At 52.1% G+C, this 20,516-nt stretch overlaps 2 protein-coding genes across 6 annotated transcripts in view; one reads left to right on the plus strand and one right to left on the minus strand.

Annotated features, from left to right (window-relative positions):
* EDAR (ectodysplasin A receptor) overlaps nt 1-9,687 on the plus strand; it is a 52,048-nt gene extending 42,361 nt beyond the window's left edge. For both annotated transcript variants that reach the window (XM_025261096.3, XM_044925949.2), the window contains exons 6-12: nt 1,739-1,825; nt 3,081-3,209; nt 3,290-3,364; nt 3,471-3,543; nt 4,207-4,366; nt 5,518-5,578; nt 7,456-9,687. In XM_025261096.3, coding sequence (XP_025116881.1) covers nt 1,739-1,825; nt 3,081-3,209; nt 3,290-3,364; nt 3,471-3,543; nt 4,207-4,366; nt 5,518-5,578; nt 7,456-7,778 — 908 coding nt within the window. In that variant the 3' untranslated portion in view covers nt 7,779-9,687. The remainder of the gene's footprint in view (nt 1-1,738; nt 1,826-3,080; nt 3,210-3,289; nt 3,365-3,470; nt 3,544-4,206; nt 4,367-5,517; nt 5,579-7,455) is intronic.
* A 9,360-nt stretch (nt 9,688-19,047) lies between these two features.
* The window catches only part of CCDC138 (coiled-coil domain containing 138), a 30,009-nt gene continuing 28,540 nt past the window's right edge, over nt 19,048-20,516 (minus strand). For 3 of the 4 annotated variants that reach the window (XM_025261104.3, XM_025261103.3, XM_006054824.4), the window contains one exon: nt 19,048-19,578. In XM_025261104.3, the coding sequence (XP_025116889.2) occupies nt 19,413-19,578 (166 nt within the window). In that variant the 3' untranslated portion in view covers nt 19,048-19,412. The remainder of the gene's footprint in view (nt 19,579-20,516) is intronic. The other variant, XM_044925951.2, reaches the window with a different exon arrangement.

Below are 20,516 nucleotides of genomic sequence, written 5' to 3' on the forward strand. Positions count from 1 at the left end.
GATGCGTCGTGAACCGGGGGGTGGGGCGGGGGCGGGGGAAAGGCTCTGGACACGCGCGGGAGCCCAGGAGAGGAGGAGAGACTCGCCTGGGGTTCCTCCCCACACCGCCCCGCCACCTGCTGTCCCCTCACTGCAGCCTCTACACGGGCTCCTGGCGGCCCTGGCAGCTCAGCGCCCCCGGCTCCGGGGGGTGTGAAGGGCCCACCATGGCCCCCGCGCCCTCAGCCCCGCCCTCTTGTCAGGAGCGCTAAGACTCACCCAAAGGCCTGCCCTCCGCAGGCAGGCAGCCTGGGGAATGGGCCTCCCCGCTGTGTGTGGAGAGCTGGGGGCAGCCCCGACAGTGACGGAGGGCAAAGGGCAAAGGCCAGGCGCTCAGACGGTGAAGGAGCTGGGCTACAGGAGCCAAAATCTCCAGCCAAGACGCCTCTGGTCCGGACATCAGACCAGCTGGCAGCATTCCAAGGATGAGCAAGGCCACCCTGGTGGGGGAGCGTGGCTGGGGGGACTGTGTGCCCCCACCCCCAGCAAGGCCATCCTGGTGTGGGGGAGCATCTGCTGGGCGGGCCCTGCCCCGCCCCCTCAGTGCTCTCCGGACACAGTTCATTTTCTAACAGAAGCATGGTCACCTGGCGGCAGTCCCCAGCCTGCCATCCTTCCTGGCCTCCGCCCTCTGGTATCTGTAGTTTCCTGCTGGCTTTAAAAGGCGAGATCAGTTCCCGGTCTGCTTGCTGGACATAGACGGAGGAGTGGAAGATTCAGCCAGGAGTCTCCCCGCCACCACCCCTGGAGCTGTGATGTAGAAATTTGCTCTCCCCAGAGGCCCCAGGCACTGCCCAGGTCCAGGAACCACAAGCAGGGGGGCCGGCCTTGGACGTGGGGCTCACTGTCCCCACTCAGGCAAACCTGTGGCACGAATGTCCCCAGACCCAGAGAGAAAAGTAAGACAGGAGGAAACATGAGAACAAGACCTCATGTGCTAGGCTGCTTCAGTCATGCCCGCCTCTTCACAACCCCATGGTTGGTAAACAAAAGGAGATCCTCCCTACTAACCCCAAACCTCAAGTCCTGCCTAAGAAAGGCCCACCATCAGGCGACTTGATAGGGCAGCCTGCCTGTGGCTCCGCTGACCACAGAACCAGATTCCAAGTCACCCTTGCTGGGAGACACCTCTTACAATGGAGCCGAGTTTATGAATCACCGTTAAAGGGAAGGAAACTTCATTTCTGTTCTAACACCATTTGGTCACAACTATTTTGGAAACTTCTCAAAGGAAAATCCTGGAGAAAAATCCATCAAAATGTCAACTCTAGACCTCAAGGCTGTGGGTTAACCTTTCGCTTCTCTCCTATTCTGATGTTTTCCCAATGTTTGATCGTGAGTGTGTGTTAAAAGTATTAACAGTCCATCCCTGTTTGATTAATGGAAGGAACCGCTCTGGTGTCCCCCCCAAACTCATGTGCACACCTGCCCCTCACCTGCTCGTGGGAACCAAGTCTGAATCTTAGACTGAGCAGGTGTGACCCCGTGTGTCCAGTGTAAGAAGCAAGGACCTGGCAAGGTCAGGGGCTCTCGGGGATGAAGGTACTGCCGGCCCAGCCCTTTCCTCATGAGGATCTTCCTCACAAGGACTCTGGGTCCCTGGAGCCAGGGCTCCCCCCGCAGCCTGCGCTCCGTCTCCAAGGCTGGGGCAATGGAGGTCTCTTGAGGGACCCACGATCGGTCACTGCTGTCCCTGCAGGTGTGGGAGCCTCCTCGGGAGTTTCTGCCAACTTCCCCCGCACACCTGGCAGCAGCACCCTGTCCCCGCCGCAGCTCACCCACAAAGGTAAGGGGGGCACAGGTGGGAGATGGGGGTGAGGGGAGACAGGCGACTAGCAGGACGGGACCTCCCACCTCCCTCACTTCCCTCACGTGACAACCACACTGGGAGTTAGTGATTTCTCTGTGAGAGGGGACCGGTCCCTCCACAGATGCTGGGGTCACGGGGACCATGTTGGTGATCCGGGCACACGAGGTAGGGGCTGGAGGGATGTCAGCCCCCTGGGCTTTGGGCCTGACTCAGATGAGCCTTGATGGCTTTAAGTAAACCTGCTGACCTCACATTTTACTCACCCCTAAGTCCTCAGGGGTGGGGCTGCAGGGCCCTGGCTTCACTTTCTCTTGGAGCAAAACTGGGTGCTGGGCCCTCCCTCGCAGTGCTCCCACTCCGCCCAGCTTGAAAGCACCTTCGGGCCCAGGTCTCGGGCTCAGGCACCTTCAGAGTCCCAAGGCACAGCCCGCCAGCTGGACCCTTGCCCTCATCCATGGGGAACATCAGGGCAGGGCCTCCGCTGAGGTTCTAGACTCACTTCCTCCAGGACAGAGGTGGCACCCCACAGATGAGGGGAAGACACCAGGCCCACTCAGATCTGCTTCCAGACACACCCCACCTGGGTGGCGGGGGACGCGTGCCCACTGCTCACTTAAAGCGGGGAGACTTCCTTGAGGTCCAGACACCTGGATGGGGTCCCTTCCATCCGGGTGGGGGGCTGGATCCTGCTTGGTTCCCTCAGAGAATCAGGACAGGTCTCCCTTTCTAGGGAGATGCGGGCAGAGCACTGAGCAGGGGAAGCAAGGTGTGGTCCCCATGCTGTCTCAGCTGGTGGGCCCTGATCACACAGAGCCCAAGGCCGCATGAGATGCTGGAACCAGCCCGAGAGCCTACCCTTGGAGGTGATGCTTCTACCTGGCTTTGTGGGGAAAAGTCTTGGACTAAACTGTCTTCAGGACAGTTCAGCTCTTGGGCCCCCCTTCCTCCAGTCCACTTGCTGGGTCCCCAAAGAAACAGAACCGATGGCAGACACCCAGGGAGCAACCTCGGTGCTCCTGGTCTGCCGCTGCTGACCAGCGTGGGCCGGACTGGTGGTCCCGATGTGACGGCCAGAGCAGGTGTACAGGGCTCGGTGCTCGGGTGAAGCTGGGGTTTTGAATTCCAATGGTCTGCTGGAGGGTTTGGTGGCAGGGCCCCTGCTCACCGGGCCACAGCCTCGTGGGGCAAGAGGGCCTGATCCCTGAGGCATGGCCTTCTCTCCCGACCACAGCAGAGCTCTCAGGCCAAGGACACCTGGCCACCGCCCTGGTCATTGCCATGTCCACCATCTTCACCATGGCCGTCGCCATTGTCCTCATCATCATGTTCTACATCCTGAAGGCCAGGCCGTCTGCCCCAGGTACTGCCTCGCCCCCCACACCCCTCACCAGCCCCCTCCCCCTGATGCCAGCCAGCCACTCATGCCCCCTGTCCCCTCAGCCTGCTGCCCCAGCGCCCCCGTGAAGAGCCCAGAAGCCCCCGTGAGCGAGGAAGAGGAGAAGAAAGAGGCCAAAGGTGGGCAGCAGCCCCTGGAGCCCGCAGTAGGAGGTGGGGGGCTGGAGCATGCCCCCCCAACCCCTAAGGAGGCCGGGCCCTGACCCCCCCCCCCCCACCCCCACAGACAACGTGGTGATCTTCTCTGAGAAGGACGAATTCGAGAAGCTGACGGCGGCTCCAGCCAAATCGGCTAAGAGGTGAGTCATGGAGGCAGCCCGGCCGAACTGGGGGGGGGGGGTCTTTGGGGTCCGAGCAGGAAGGGGCAATGGGCCTGTGGGGGCCACAGGGTGGGGGCGGTGGCCCAGGGTCCTCAGTGCCCGTGCCCCTGCCTGCTCTGCCCTGGGACCTGAAACCGCCGGCTGTTGGCTCCGTGTCTTAGCCTCCAGCGGGCACTGGGTGGGGCTGGGTCTCTGTCACCCAGTAACCAGCACATACGGTCCTTTGTTCTCGAATAAGTCTTCAGCCAAACCACAGGAAGCGAGCAGAGTGGTTATAGGTTGTTTTTCATCCGAGTGGAATGATTTTGGGGGCATGACTAGGGCCATGGCCCTGGGCAAGGGACAGGGTGTGACTGGAGCCCACCTCCTGTGGGTATCCCGAACCCCTCTCCTCCTCAAAGGGGCTCCCTCTCACTCTGGGCATCTGCCAGACCTGGTGCTGTGGGAGCCCGTCTGCCCGGTGCAGACTTGGGCCCGCAGAGTGGCGTCTCTCCACCTCACAGTCTGTGCCCGAGCCTCTAGGGAAAGCAGGGACAGGCTAGGGAAAGCAGGGACAGGTTTCTGTACCCACGGTCACCACCCCTGGGGCAGCGGGCCAGGCTGGCTGGCACGGTGCCCTTTACCATGGTCCTGTCTCTGCAGCGAGAACGACGCCTCATCAGAGAAGGAGCAGCTGCTGAACCGGAGCCTGGACAGCGACGAGGAGCCAGCCCCAGATGGGCAGGGCCCCCCGGAGCTGTGCCTGCTGTCGCTGGTCCACCTGGCCAGGGACAAGTCAGCCACTGCCACCCGGGCGGCCGGGGTAAGGCCTACACCCGACTCCCCGACAAACGCTGCCTTCTGCTGAATGCACTCTGCCAGCTCTGGGGGTTTCTCCCTTGGGCCCCAGCAGAAGACAGGTTCAGAATCTGAAACTAAAGACAGGGAAGTTAGTTCTCTTGTCATACAGCTTGAGAGAAGAAATGAAGAAATAGTGAGCCAAGAGAAAAAAGGTTAAATTGCTGGGAACAGCACAAGACAGGAGAGTCCCTTGCAAATGTACTAGAATAGGTCCAACCAGACAAGATTCACATGTGGGCACATACATGCACGTGCACACGCACACACACACACAAGCCTGCTGCCCAGAGGCTGGGCGTGCCCCTCGTGGGGGCCAAGGTGCACCAGGGGGGGTCACTGTCCCCACCTGGGCCTGTTAGCTCTGCTCCTGGCATCACTGCTCATGGTGAAGGTGCCCAGTTGGAGTTGCTGTGGTCGGGTCTTGACAGGAATATGCCCTGGTGCCCAGTTCACTGACCTCTGGGGGTGGGGGCCGTGGAGTTGTCCAAAGAGGGTGGCTCCAAGGGGCCTTGTGCACCCGCCCCACCTGCCAGGCCCCTAGCTGCCCACCCTGCAGGGAGAGGGCTGCATAGCTCTGTGGCTGTGGAAACCCCACCCCTACCCCCTGGTGAGCTGGGCTGGAGGGTCCGTCCTTTTGGAGAGACTGAAGCCAGTGAATACGGATGTGGCCTCTGGTTGTCTGTGAGTCTGAATGTCCAGTGGAGCAGAGAAGCCCCGTGGACACTGAGGGCGCCGAGCCGGGGAGGGCTTTCTTCTGTGAATGTGACAGATGTTCTGGTGAGGATGTAGCTCAGCATTTCTGACACGGAATCAGGAAGGGGCCCCGCTGACATGGAGATGGAAGACGTGGGCCTGTGCTGCTGATACCCACTTTGTGAAAATTCATACTCTCTTAATTTTTTCTGGGATTCCCTGGTAGCTCAGTTGGTAAAGAATCTGCCTGCAATGCAGGAGACCCTGGTTCAATTCCTGGGTTGGGAAGGAAGATCCCCTAGAGGAAGGCATGGTGACCCACTCCAGTATTCCGGCCTGGAGAATCCCATGGACAGAAGAGCCTGGCAGACTGCAAAGAGTTGAACATGACTGAGCGACTTTCACTAACTTTTTTCACAGATTCAGAGTCGAAGGAAGAAGATACTGGACGTGTATGCCAGTGTGTGTGGTGTTGTGGAAGGTAAGGGGAGGTGTGGGGCCCTGACTCCCCAGGGACCCTCCAGCACTCTGGGTGTCCCAGGAGAGGCTGAGAAGAACCGCCTCCCAAGTTGCTCATCAGCTTGGGTGGTGGGGACGGGGGGCAGGCCAACAGAGGTGTGGAGGGACGTGTGTTTCAGTTTCTTTTCTCTCTGCTGTTCAGGTGGTTGATGTCTGTTCTGCCGTCCAGCTCACTAACTCGTCCTTCTTCATTCTGCCATGGAGCTCATCCACTGAGCTTTAATCTCGATTGTTACCTTTTGCAGTTCCAACATTTCCATTTGGTTCTCCTTTACATTTTCTATCTTTTGTTAAGGTATTCTATTCTTTTTTCATCTGTTTCAAGTATGTTTGTAATTACATGTTGAAGCACTTTGATCACAACTTCTTTACAATCCTCGCCAGATAACCTAACATCTCTGTTATCCTTGTCAGCATTTACTGATGGCCTTTTTTCATGCATTTGAGGTCTTCCTGGTTCTTGGCGTGATGAGTGACTGTTGAAACTGGAACAGTTTCACATGACACTCTGAGACTCGGGGTCTCACCTGAACCCTCTGTGCGGCTGCTTTCCTCTGACATACCTGAGCCGAGGAGGGGTGCCCCCGTCACCCCCAGGTGGCTGTGGATCTTTGAGCCCAACCTGTGCAGGGGTGTGGGTAGACATCCACTGCTCTGAGTGGTCTCTACCAACACCGTGGTGGCAGGGAGGCCTGTGATGAGCTGCTGGATGAGGAGGAAGCCAGGGTCCCTGCCTGGCCTCCGGGGGTGGACGCCTAGGCTCCTGTCCCATTTTGCTTGCATTGGAGGGAGCGGCACCAGGGTTGTCCTATGGCGTTTCACTGTATGAAGGCAGATACTGTCTGTTTTCTTCTTGCGAAGAGAGTGAAAGTTTGTTGTTGAATCACGCGAATACACCGGGATTCTTGGCCCCCAGAGGAGAAGAATTCAATCCGGGGCCAGAGACGAGGCTTGATAGCTCAGAGCTTTTGTGTAATAAAGTTTTATTAAAGTATAAAGGAGATAGAGAAAGCTTCTGACATAGGCATCAGAAGGGGGCAGAGAGAGTACCCGCTTGCTAGTGTTAACAATGAAGTTATATAATCCAAAGAATGTCTGGAGGTTATAAAGACCTTATCAGACCTACTCCCATAATTTACATTTTAAGGTAACACTGTCCTCAGGCAAGATACATCCTTGTAAAGACCAGGTCTACTCCCATAATTAACATTTTAAGATAACAGAAGGTTGAATCCAAAGACTGTCCTTAGGCAGGATACATTATTGTTATATAATCCTAAGGAATGTGGAGAAAGAAAAAAAGTTTGTCCTTTCTTCCTCCTTGAGAATTCCAGACCCCTCTCTCCTTGGGGACCCCTAGACACCCTATCAACCTGCCTAGGAACTGACTCTCTCAAGAGCATTCCACCTATGCTGGTTGGTGGGTTTTCAGCTGTACTTAGAAGGAGGAAGAGGGGAAAGCGTGGAGTGAACACTTCCTGGTTGAGTCTAACATATAGCAGGGTCCAAGGACTGCTAGGGCACTGATGTGGCTCAGGTGACCCATGCAGGACTGTCCTTGGAGCACCTTTTAAGAATGACCTTGGTCCCCTAAAGGGACCTGATACGGGGAGGGTCACCTGACTAGGTTGGCCGCGTCTGATGGAGCTGCTGGGGTCAGGGGAATGGACAGGCTTCGAGTGTGGCTGGCAGTGTCCCAGGAGTTGTTCGCCTGAAGCATGCATTCTTTGTAGATTTCTGCATTTGTGTTATATTTTACGATTTTAAAAAAGGTTCTAGAAATCCTGTTCAAGGGTGTCAAACTTCTGCTGATGTCTGACGTGGCCCTTTGTCCCTCAGGCCTCAGCCCCACGGAGCTGCCCTTCGACTGCTTGGAGAAGACCAGCCGGATGCTCAGTGCCACGTACAACTCGGAGAAGGCGGTGGTGAAGACGTGGCGCCACCTGGCCGAGAGCTTTGGGCTCAAGCGGGACGAGATTGGTGGCATGACAGATGGGCTGCAGCTGTTTGACCGCATCAGTACGGCCGGCTACAGCATCCCCGAGCTTCTCACCAAGCTGGTGCAGATTGAGCGGCTGGACGCCGTAGAGTCCCTGTGTGCGGACATCCTGGAGTGGGTGGGGGTCCCGCCACCCGCTGCCCAGCCACCCCCTGCATCCTGAGCAGGGCCGCAGTCCCCAAGGCCAGGCTGTCTCCTCTGCACACCAGGGGCACCTCGCTGGTCCGAGGAACAGGAGGACACAGGCCTGTCTCCCAGTCTAACCAGATAGAAGATCCGTGTGGACATGAGGTTACACTGGCCTCACCAGGCGCAGTGGGTCTGTGCGCATCTATCTGGCCTGCCCCACTTGCTCCTCCACGGATGCGGTCGGCACTGCCCGGTGTGCACCACGGTGCCTGGAGGACACAGTGAAGCCTATCTGTCCTGTGGGGAGTTCACCGCCCCAGGGGACATACTTTTCTGGAAGACCACAGACAGCCCAAGGGGGTGTGGGAACGGGGGCACAGCTTGGGGGAGCCGCTTCCCTAGGCGGGGGGCATGGGGGCGCCCCATGAGGAACGCAGCTCTGAGGTTGGGAAAAGGCTGCAGAGGCACCACGTCCTCCCGCTCCAGGCTCATTGAGGGTCTGCACCGCCTGCGGGACCCCGGGCTCACTGTCCCCACGGCCCTTCTGCCTGCAGGATGCCTGCCTCCCACGGATGTCCAATCAAGGGCAGTCTCCTGGCTTCACTCAGTGCTGCACAAGGCCAGCCTCAGGACCCGGGGTCCCTGAACTGCCTCTGCTTTCTTTCTCGAGCGGACTGGACCCTCTAGGGCAGTAGTGCTCAGGGACACAAGTTGTTTGCTTCAAACAGAAATGAGGGGTTGGCTTTGCTTGGAAAGGGAAACAGCCATGGAACCCTCAGGCTCCAGAGGGTCTTGGACAGGGATGTGCCTCGTGGGCCTTCTGAGCCCCTCAGGGAACGTGGGGTCTGTAGCCATGGGGACCTGGTCTGCTCGTGCCAACAGGGGCCGATTTCTTCCCCTCCCAGGGCTCAGTTTGCTTCTCTTCTGCAAATAGGTTATTCTGTGATTCTAAGTCAGAGAAAGTAAAGTTGGGCAGACCTGAAGGGGGTCTGGAGACCATGCCAGGCCTTCCACGGATGTGAGTGCACTGTGAGCTGTCGGGGAAACGGGAATGAAAACAGAACTGAGTTCTCACAGTAACTTTAAGTGTCCGGCAGACACTGAGAGAGGGGCTTAACAGCCTTGTTCTGGCAAATTCTCTGAGGACATCTGCTGTGGCCAGAACCAAGAACCAGGGGTGATCAGGCAGGTTGAGGGTGTTTAACTGTGAATTCTCTGCTCAGCCCCCAGGGACAGACCTGACCCCGTTGTTCCTAAACTGAAACCAGTCTCTGGCTTATACTTTTGTGAAATGACAAGTCCCATGACTGACAAATGCTTCTGGGGAGGAAACCAGGTATATGCGGAGGGCAGAACGCAACCTCCCGGCCCTGAACGCAGAACATTTGGCCATTTAACACCATTGTTGTCTGTGGTGTCGGCCTGCTGTGCCCCGCAGGGCACACTCACACACAGCCTGGTTACCCTCAGTCCCGTGGCCCCTTGGCACAATCCCGGCTCTGTGCTGCTGCTGCTGCTGCTGAAGCCACCTTCTCTGAGGCTGTGGACGTCAGAGGAGGCGGATCGGGCGGCCACAGGGCCGGCGGTGCCAGGCCTGTCTTGGGGGCTCAGCCCGCCATGTGCAGGGAGTTTGTCCTGACAGTGACTCAGTCCTTCGTCATCTGCTCACCTGGGGACAAACCCAGGCAGGAATCACTCTGGAGGGCTTGAGCCTACATGATGGGTTCAGATCACTGAGTCTACAAGGACTCTAACCGAGCAAAGCTGGGCTCCCCCTGCTGTCCTGTATGGCCACAGCCACTGTTCCTGCTGAAATAAACATACTCAGAAAACACCCCTGCCAGAGCTGTGGGCCCTGGCCAGTGGAATCTTCATTGTCAATGTTTGTGTCTAGGTCTGTTTATATAACTTATTATGTTTTACAATTTCAATAAACTAATAACAAGAAGACCCCTGGCTTCCAGGGATTGGCTGGGGGAGGGGGCGGGGGCGGGGGTTGGGGGCGGTGTGGGTAGGCAGGTCTGTGGCTCTGCTCCTGGCTGTCCACTGTGTGTGATGTGCTATGGGAGTCCCATCTGAGGCCACTGGGGGTCCCAGCTGGCTTTGTCCCCCCAACAAGGGCTGCCTCCTCATCAGTGGGAGCCAAGGGGTTGGAGCAGGAGCCCAGGCGAGCACTGCCGCTCCAGCGATCACTGTCCAGCCAGGCTACCCAGCGCTTCCCTAACTTGGGGAAGTGAAAGTCGCTCAGTCATGTCTGACTCTTTGCAACCCCATGGACTGTAGCCTGCCAGGCCTCTCTGTCCATGAATTCTCCAGGCAAGAATACTGGCGTATTCTCTAGTTCCCTTTTCTAGGGGTTCTTCACGACCCAGGGATTGAATTCTTTACTGTCTGAGCCATCAGGGAAGGCCTAACTCAGGGAAGACCAGCTCTAAAGAGACAGTGGGACAGGAGGAGGAGGCCTGAGAAGGGGACAGAGGAGGCGCCTGTGGACACCACAAGGGCAGGGGACCGCACGAGGACTGAAGGGGCTCAGGGAGTTTTGTGATGACACAGCGGAGGGCCCACGGCAGGGCGGCAGTGACAACAGGTAAAGACCAGAGGGACAAACAGAGCTTTTGAGAATTCCTACAAGACAGGACCTGTGCCTTGGTGCCACCAGCAAGAAGATAGCTCGCCCTGGCAGGGTCCCTGGTGTCCTGAGATCGTAGGGCCTGAGCATGGCCAGCAGATGTCTGGGGCGGCCACCTGCCTGCCGTCCTTTCTGCTGCCTAGGGTCCTCCCACCTGGAATCTCCTCAAGAGTCCTGTGCAGGGTCACCATGCCTCTTGCCCCCATATTCAAACAGAACCTATTGTGTGATCACGACACACACACACACCCTGTGTCCTGAACCTGAACACGGCAACCCAGAAGCTGTCAGCACAGGCTCATCTAGATGAATAAACTGTGACTCAGAAGGGCTGTGTTCAGGGTCACAGCAATTTCTAGCCCACCTGCCGCTTCCACAGCCAAGTGGCTGTCGGGGCCATCCAGACATCTCAGCTTCACCAGCATCCTGGTGGGTTGTCCACACACACCAGCCTCACCAGCATCCTGGCGGGGAAGCAGTCAAGCTTAGAAGGACTAGAGGCACTTCCACACCCTCCAGGGCACCCCAGGGCAGTTAATTCAGACTCGATGGTGGCGGGGGAGGGAAAGGACTCTTTAAAGCCCACCCTGGTGACTGCAATGAGCAGCCCAGACAGACTGAAAGCTCACTGCTTTAGACGAGGGACTGGGAAATGGGACACAAAGGGTCACCCACCCTCAGCTCAGTTGTGGAGTCACTGAAGGTGAGACCATGGCAGGGGCACGCCTGTGTGTTCCAACACGCGCTCCCTGTGCATTTACATATGTGTAGAATTTTAAATGTGAACAAAAGTACTTTCAAACAGCAGCAGAACATTAAAAATAGAAACAGGAGTTCTGTTTTCTTTCTGTGTCACCTTGTGTTCCCCATGCCCCAACACCCCTTAGACGTGCACCCTCATGCACATTGAATACGGCTCTTCAGAGTTGAGTCTCACTCGTTTATCCTTTTCTTTGTCATTTCATCTCGCCTTTTAGACTTTCTGAAACCATTCTCCTTCCTCCTGAGGTACGTCCTTTAGAGGTTTAGGTGGAGCTTGGTGTTGGTGAGTGTTTGGTTTGTCTGAAATGTCCTGGGAAGGGTGATGATAAGGACGCCTGGGCAGATGGCTGTGGGGAGTCACCCACCTGTGCTGCCCTTTCAGCTGACCTGTCTTCTCTCTTGGCTGCATGTAAGCGTCTGCTGGTCTTTGGTGTCCTTCCGTTTCTTCCAGTTTGATGTTTCTAAGGAGTGATCTCTTTGCACCTGTCTTCCTGCTAGTTCATTTGGCTTCTTGAACGGAGAGTTGTGTTTTCCATCCTTCTCATTTTATCCCCAGCCACGCTTTTCTCAGATCTCTCTGCTGTGTTTTCTCCTGCTGGGGCACGTTTACACTTGTGTTAGATCCTTTCATGCTTCATCCTCCACGTAAGAGAGTCTTCTAGGTTTTCATCCTGCGTAATTACAATGACCAATTCTCCTTTCAATCTTATCTATTGTCTGATTTCAACAGTTACATTTTCATTTCTGTAAGCTACTTTTTTGAAAACTTTACAGTCCATTTTGTTAGTCTCTTGTCTCTTCATAGTACCTCTAGCCATCTTGTTTCTTTGAACCTAGCTAACATGGCTTATATTCCACTTTGGTATCTCAGCTGTTCTCTTCAACAGTCCAGTGTCGCTGAGGCAGGGTCCCACACGCCCTCTGAAGACTTGTTGTTTAGTCACTAAGTCATGTCCAACTCTTTGCGACCCCACAGAGGAGCCTGGCAGGCTCCTCTGTCCACGGGAGGCTAGAGGAGGCAAGAATACTGGAGTAGGTTGCCCTTCCTCCTCTAGGGGATCTTCCCTTGCTGGGGATCAAACTGCGTCCTCTCACTGGCGGTTGATTCTATGCCACTGAGCCACCTGGGAAGCACCCTGCAGACAGGGTCTCATCACCTGTATTGCCTTCAGAGGTCCCAACTCTGCAAAGATCATGGTTAACCCACCACCCTGATGGCCCCTCTTCTCTGCCCTCCAGTTCAGGGCCTTAGGCCCCAGGCCTTTGTGACCCACCTGTCAGTTCTGGCTCCAGGGGGTCTTGTACATGGCCACCAGCTGGGGGTGTATATGTGTCCCCGACATTCTTAGCTGCATGGCAACCTGCAGGATGGAGTCAGTCCCTCCACTGGAATCAAGCTCTCTACTTACCCCTTATTCCAGCAAGTGTGGCGAGGCTGGAGGAGCAGATGTGAGCCCCAACCAGATCCGGGTTGACCCCCAGCATTGCAAACTCACCCTCCCCTCTTGGAGGGCCACTGTGTGAGCAGCTGTGGCCGGGTGCTGGGCCATGTCTCTTTCAGCTGGGCTGTCTCTTTCAATAAGGACAAGACCCAGCACGAGGGTCTGATGAGGATCAAACAACAGAAAAGAACTTGGCTCCGTGCTGACAAACAGCAGAAGCTTCCTTCTCTAATCCTGCCTGTTTATTAGTCCAGATGAGTTAGGATGACTTCCCCATGTTCTAAAGGGAATTCAGATTGGGATTAGTCTTGGCTGAAGCATGTGAAGTACTTGGGGAGATGAGGCCCCGACACAGCGGAGCCCCACCGGGAACTCAGGGTCTGTTTCATCAGATTGTCCTCCATGTCCCCCCAGCCAAGCCTGGATGGTCGCTCATCAGGTTCTGAACCTTCCTTGGTATTTGATTCCTGTTCCATAAAAGTCTGCCATGTAAACTGTTAACTTATTACTAACACTGAAGTGAAACATTAATTTCTAGTTAGTGATTGAGGGATTATGTAGAAGCTCCGAATGTGAGTGATTATCTCGCAACCGGGCACCCTGCTGAGCTTCTAAAAGAAGCCCCCAGCCCCCAGGTGGGCCCATCACCTGCACCTCCCTCCCCAAAGTTATGCTTCCTGAAACACCAGCCGTGTGTCACAGGATGGGTGCTTGGGCTGTTACAGTGCCAACTTCAATAGGCACATACCCAGTGTCTCATAGTACTCACTGATTTCATAGCCCTTTAAACATATTATAGCTTTATCAGGAATGTAAGTTGAATTATATTTTAGGCATTTATTGAGTGTATGGTTTTCTATCTTTGCTTGGCAAATACAATAAAATATGTTTTCTACCACAAAGCCAATCTGATATTTCTAGAATTTTTGCTTCCCCAGCTGGTGATGGATTAAGGTTCCTGTAATGTTCCTGCGACCGGCGCATTTAGTGCAGGCGGCTGTGACTGGTGCATTTAGCAACAGCGAGAGGAGCTACCCCATGTCAGAGGTCACGGGCGGCGGCCGGGAGGACCAACCCCACCTCCAAAGAGCGGTGGCTGCGCCGGCACAGGAGGGCCTAGAGGAGCTACTCCACGTTCAAGGTCAGAAGGGGCGGGGGTGAGAAGATACCTCTCGTCCAAGGTAAGGAGCAGCGGCGGCACTTTGCTGGAGCAGCGGTGAAGAGCTACCCCATGCCCAAGGTAAGAGAAACCCAAGTAAGATGGTAGGTGTTGCAAGAGGGCATCAGAGGGCAGACACACTGAAACCATACTCACAGAAAACTAGTCAATCTGATCACACTAGGACCACAGCCTTGTCTAACTCAATGAAACAAAGCCATGCCTGTGGGGCCACCCAAGACGGGCGGGTCATGGTGGAGAGGTCTGACAGAATGTGGTCCAATGGAGAAGGGAATGGCAAACCACTTCAGGATTCTTGCCTTGAGAACCCCATGAACAGTATGAAAAGGCAAAATGATAGGATACTGAAAGAGGAACTCCCCAGGTCAGTAAGTGCCCAATATGCTACTGGAGATCAGTGGAGAAATAACTCCAGAAAGAATGAAGGGATGCAGCCAAAGCAAAAAGAATACCGAGCTGTGGATGTGACTGGTGATAGAAGCAAGGTCCAATGCTGTAAAGACCAATATTGCATAGGAACCTGGAGTGTCAGGTCCATGAATCAAGGCAAATTGGAAGTGGTCAAACAAGAGATGGCAAGAGTGAATGTCGACATTCTAGGAATCAGCGAACTGAAATGGACTAGAATGGGTGAATTTAACTCAGATGACCGTTATATCTACTACTGCAGGCAGGAATCCCTCAGAAGAAATGGAGTAGCCATCATGGTCAACAAAAGAGTCTGAAATTCAGGATTTGGAATGGCTCAACTGGAATTCTGCACTCAGTGCTTGGATGCAATCTCAAAAACGACAGAATGATCTCTGTTCATTTCCAAGGCAAACCATTCAATATCAGAGTAATCCAAGTCTATGCCCCAACCAGTAATGCTGAAGAAGCTGAAGTTGAACGGTTCTATAAAGACCTACAAGACCTTTTAGAACTAACACCCAAAAAAGATGTCCTTTTATTACAGGGGACTGGAATGCAAAAGTAGGAAGTCAAGAAACACCTGGAGTAACAGGCAAATTTGGCCTTGGAATATGGAATGAGGCAGGGCAAAGACTAATACAGTTTTGCCAAGAAAATGCACTGGTCATTGCAAACACCCTCTTGCAACAACACAAGAGAAGACTCTACACATGGACATCACCAGATGGTCAACACCGAAATCAGATTGATTATATTCTTTGCAGCCAAAGATGGAGAAGCTCTATACAGTCAGCAAAAACAAGACCAGGAGCTGACTGTGGCTCAGATCATGAACTCCTTATTGCCAAATTCAGACTGAAATTGAAGAAAGTAGGGAAAACCACTAGATAATTCAGGTATGACCTAAATCAAATCCCTTATGATTATACAGCGGAAGTGAGAAATAGATTTAAGGGTCTAGATCTGATAGAGTGCCTGAAGAACTATGGAATGAGGTTCGTGACATTGTACAGGAGACAGGGATCAAGACCATCCCCATGGAAAAGAAATGCAAAAAAGCAAAATGGCTGTCTGGGAAAGCCTTACAAATAGCTGTGAAAAGAGAAGCAAAAAGCAAAGGAGAAAAGGAAAGATATAAACATCTGAATGCAGAGTTCCAAAGAATAGCAAGAAGAGATAAGAAAGCCTTCCTCAGCCATCAATGCAAAGAAATAGAGGAAAAGAACAGAATAGGAAAGACTAGAGATCTCTTCATGAAAATTAGAGATACCAAGGGAACATTTCATGCAAAGATGGGCTCGATAAAGGACAGAAATGGTATGGACCTAACAGAAGCAGAAGATATTAAGAAGAGATGGCAAGAATACACAGAAGAACTGTACAAAAAAGATCTTCACAACCCAGATAATCACGATGGTGTGATCACTCACCTAGAGCCAGATATCCTGGAATGTGAAGTCAAGTAGGCCTTAGAAAGCATCACTATGAACAAAGCTAGTGGAGGTGATGGAATTCCAGTTGAGCCATTCCAAATCCTGAAAGATGATGCTGTGAAAGTGCTGCACTCAATATGCCAGGAAATTTGGAAAACTCAGCAGTGGCCACAGGACTGGAAAAGGTCAGTTTTCATTCCAATCCCAAAGAAAGGCAATGCCAAAGAATGCTCAAACTACTGCATAATTGCACTCATCTCACACGCTAGTAAAGTAATGCTCAAAATTGTCCAAGCCAGGCTTCAGCAATATGTGAACCGTGAACTTCCTGATGTTCAAGCTGGTTTTAGAAAAGGCAGAGGAACCAGAGACCAAATTGCCAACATCCGCTGGATCATCAAAAAACAAGAGAGTTCCAGAAAAACATCTATTTCTGCTTTATTGACTATGCCAAAGCCTTTGACTGTGTGGATCACAATAAACTGTGGAAAATTCTGAAAGAGATGGGAATACCAGACCACCTGATCTGCCTCTTGAGAAATCTGTATGCAGGTCAGGAAGCAACAGTTAGAACTGAACATGGAACAACAGACTGGTTCCAAATAGGAAAAGGAGTACGTCAAGGTTGTATATTGTCACCCTGCTTATTTAACTTCTATGCAGAGTACATCATGAGAAATGCTGGGCTGGAAGAAGCACAAGCTGGAATCAAGATTGCCGGGAGAAATATCAATAACCTCAGATATGCAGATGACACCACCGTTATGGCAGAAAGTGAAGAGGAACTAAAAAGCCTCTCGATGAAGGTGAAAGAGGTGAAAAAGTTGGCTTAAAACTCAACATTCAGAAAACGAAGATCATGCCATCTGGTCCCATCACTTCATGGGAAATAGATGGGGAAACTGTGTCAGACTTTATTTTTCTGGGCTCCAAAATCACTGCAGATGGTGACTGCAGCCATGAAATTAAAAGACACTTGCTCCTTGGAAGGAAAGTAATGACCAACCTAGATAGCATATTCAAAAGCAGAGACATTACTTTGCCAACAAAGGTCCGTCTACTCAAGGCTATGGTTTTTCCAGTGGTCGTGTATGGATGTGAGAGTTCAACTGTGAAGAAGGCTGAGCACCGAAGAATTGATGCTTTTGAACTGTGGTGTTGGAGAAGACTCTTGAGAGTCCCTTGGACTGCAAGGAGATCCAACCAGTCCATTCTGAAGGAGATCAGCCCTGGGATTTCTTTGGAAGGCATGATGCTAAAGCTGAAACTCCAGTATTTTGGCCACCTCATGCGAAGAGTTGACTCATTGGAAAAGACTCTGATATTGGGAGGGATTCGGGGCAGGAGGAGAAGGGGACGACAGAGGATGAGATGGCTGGATGGCATCACGGACTCGATGGACGTGAGTCTGAGTGAACTCTGGGAGTTGGTGATGGACAGGGAGGCCTGGCATGCTGCAATTCATGGGGTCACAAGGAGTCGGACAGGACTGAGTGACTGAACTGAACTGAATGTTCCTGTAATGTTGGTGTTGGTTTCTTCCTATTTCTTTGAAGTTTCTGAAACATACTTTTTTGGACAATTTTTGGTGTTGGGCTCATGCTGTGTGAAATGAATTAAAATTTTTTTTCTACCTTCTGGGCCAGTTTAGTTTTAAATACTTCTCTTTGAAATGTTTAAACAAATCACCTGCAAAGCACCTGAAATTAATGTCATTAAAAAAATAATTTTCACACTTACAAAAGACTTAAATGATTTTCTATTGAAGATTTTTGAAACAATTCTGAGTTTGTATTTTTCTAGAAAATAGTCCATTTCATCCAATTTTCAAATTGATCAGAACAGAGCAATAGAGAATTTATAATTTTAAAAACTTTTTTTATCCTAAATATTTTTGTTCTTTTCATGTTCCTGGCTCTCTATGTTTTGCCATGTCTATAAATGCATTTTAGTTTTCAGTTAAAAGCAGTCTCTTCTGCTTTTAACACTTACTCTGACATTTTCTAAAAGCATTCTTGTAGCCTTCTTCATTCTTGTCAAGGTGAAAGTTGCTCAGTCGTGTCTGACTGCAACCCCGTGGACTATGCAGTCCGTGGAATTCTCCAGGCCAGAATTCTGGAGAGGGTAGCTTTTCCCTCCTCCTGGATATCTTCCCAACCCAGGAATCGAACCCAGGTCTCCTGCATTGCAGGGCGATTCTTTACCAGCTGAGCTATAAGGGAAGCTCAAGAATACTGGAGTGGGTAGCCTAACCCTTCTCAAGTGGATCTTCCCAACCCAGGAATCGAACCAGGGTATCCTGCATTGCAGGTGGATTCTTTACCAACTGAGCTATCAGGGAAGCCCTCTTTTGTCAAAGTAACCACTGAAATTGAATGTTCAACTCCATCTCTGATGAATACTCAGTGAAGGGTCCCTCACTTCCCTCGCCCTCCCCACCTTGACCCCAGGCCCCACAGCTGCTGCTCCTGATGCTGGCTAGTCACGTCTCATGCACACACTCTCAACCACTGCTCTCCCTGTTGTCTACCCTTCCAAGAAATTTAACATTTCACTCCATTTTATACACCAACTACAATGATTTAAACCTACCTATGTTTAAGTGGTTTCAGTGTTCACTGCAGTCTTTTGGTACGATGCTGACTCAGTAAACTCAGTTCTAAATTGCTTAGAATAATCTGTGCAGTTTCTCTTCTCAGAACAGTGGGTAAGTGGTGTAACTTCTGAACACCTACAAATCTGAAAACGTTTTTCCACTGTCTTCACTGACAACAGGCATGTCCGCCAGGCGTAAGTCCTCAGAGATCCCGCCCCCCAGAGCCAGAGGCTTGGCTCCCTATCAACCTCCGGCAAGTCTCCTCTCCTGCAGGCAGGGGTTTCTGTCTGCCTTCCCCCCCTCCATCAACACTGTGTATGCACATAGTCCCCTGCTCATGGTCCCCACGGTGGGGACAGGTGCCTTCCATCTCCACTCGGCCACGGCCCAGAACTTGGCCCCTTCAGAAGCACCAGCCCCACTCTGTCTGCCTGCCCCCAGCACCGACTCTACCTCCTGTAGCGACTCCACCTCCTGTAGCATTGACGAAGGATGCTCATTTTTGCTTCTGCATTTTCAAGTTCCTATAAAGCCTCCACATCACCTCAGCCTGCTCTCTGTATGGATTTCTGCTTCACAAACAGCACAGCTTATATTCTCTTGAAAAGGCCCAGGTCTCCAGATCTCAGGATGAGATTTATGCTGAGGAGTGTAATATCTGATTTCCTCTGTGCGTCCACCCTCTGTCCCGTGGCCCGAGCACCAGCTCACCTGGACCCCGGCCACAACCCTCCCCTCTGACGGCAGCGAGGTCCCTGGTGCTGGGCCCATGGTAGCTCAGATGTATGTGCTTCTGCTTATGGAAGGCGAGGCTCTTCACGTGTTAAGAAAATGGAACAAGATGATCTAACTGTGTTCCCACACAAACACCAATTTTATTCCAAATAATCACATAATTTTAAGAATTTTCCCAAAACATTTTTACAAAGAGTAGCCCCAGTGTCATTTGCCTTGAAAATTCCATTGTGTACATGAGTACCACCTGAGCCAAATGGAAAAAGTCCAAATTTGCTGCAGCTTCCATGGGTTTCATTTTAAAAGTTTTAAAAAACTTAAAAAAAATTTTTTTTTAACATTTTTTTTTCTATTTTTCATGATAAATGATGCTACTCATATGTAACTTTACTCGGTAGACTTTTAGTTACTTTGCTGATTTTTACAATCTGACAAGCAGCAGCACGCATGCAGTATCTGTAAACAGTAACGACCAGTCTAAGGGTTTGTGCTGGTGGCCAGGGAGTTGCACTTCGTTAGACCCAAATTGAACAGAGTGGAGTTGAGGTTGATGCAGAGAAAGGCGTGCTCTGGGTGCGTCGTCCTCTGTATCTCCTGAAGCATCAGGTGGATTGTGAAGAGTTCAAAGAGCTTCTTATTACTCCTGCAAGAGAAGGAGCACCTTAATGTCATCTCACAACCAAGAACAGTGAGAAAGCCTTACGTGTGAATAGCATCCTGTTTCATATATAGCAGAGGAAATCAAATAGGTAACTAGAGGATTCACATGCTGAGAAAGACAAGACACGACCTGTGAAACAGGCCTAGCGTGGAGAAGTATCAAGGAGAAAAGAGGACAATTCATCACCCTGGAGCCTGCACATAGTCACTACCAGAGCAGGCTTGCCCTCAGCCAGCCAGAGTCGAGTACCTGACCACCATGTCTCAGGAATGTCAGCTTCTTCATGGAGCAGACCATTAGCTGGCCTCTTGACTTAGCTCCTGGCTACTGTCCTCTGCAGAGCAACCAGTCAGCAACTTCATTTTCAATAAGTTAAACTCGTATCTGGTAACGTATTTCTTACTTCCTTGTCCAGATCTATTTCCCTCTATGGTAACCTTTATAACCATCCATCTCACATCCAGGGTCTCCATCTCTGCGGATTTACAGGTTTACCCTAAGGCTGGCTTGGGCATTAATGATTCCCAGCCCCTCATTCAAGCTTTGTTCCAATTCTTTACGCCTGAAATGAACACAAACTACAAAGCTCTGGCCCAGGACACAGCCATACGGGAACTACACCTCCACCAATTCCAGGAGCAGGCAACTCCGAGGAATGAAACACCCCTGCAGCCTCAGGGCACCACAGAGGGTGAAGGACCACAGGCCTCCTGGAGAATTCACTGATTACAAATCAAGACAGTCACAGCCAGTCAACCTGAGAGAAAAGGAAGACAATGAACTGACAAGCCTGAATGACACCAGAGTTAAACTAGTAATTTGTTGAACTAAGGATGAAGTCACAACGTGACAACAAATAATCTACTACAGTGTGGCATCGTGTGTGACACCAGGCAGGACAGGCTGACCTGCAGTCACAC

Source organism: Bubalus bubalis, chromosome 12, assembly GCF_019923935.1.
Source record: "Bubalus bubalis isolate 160015118507 breed Murrah chromosome 12, NDDB_SH_1, whole genome shotgun sequence".
Taxonomy (NCBI): Eukaryota; Metazoa; Chordata; class Mammalia; order Artiodactyla; family Bovidae; genus Bubalus; species Bubalus bubalis.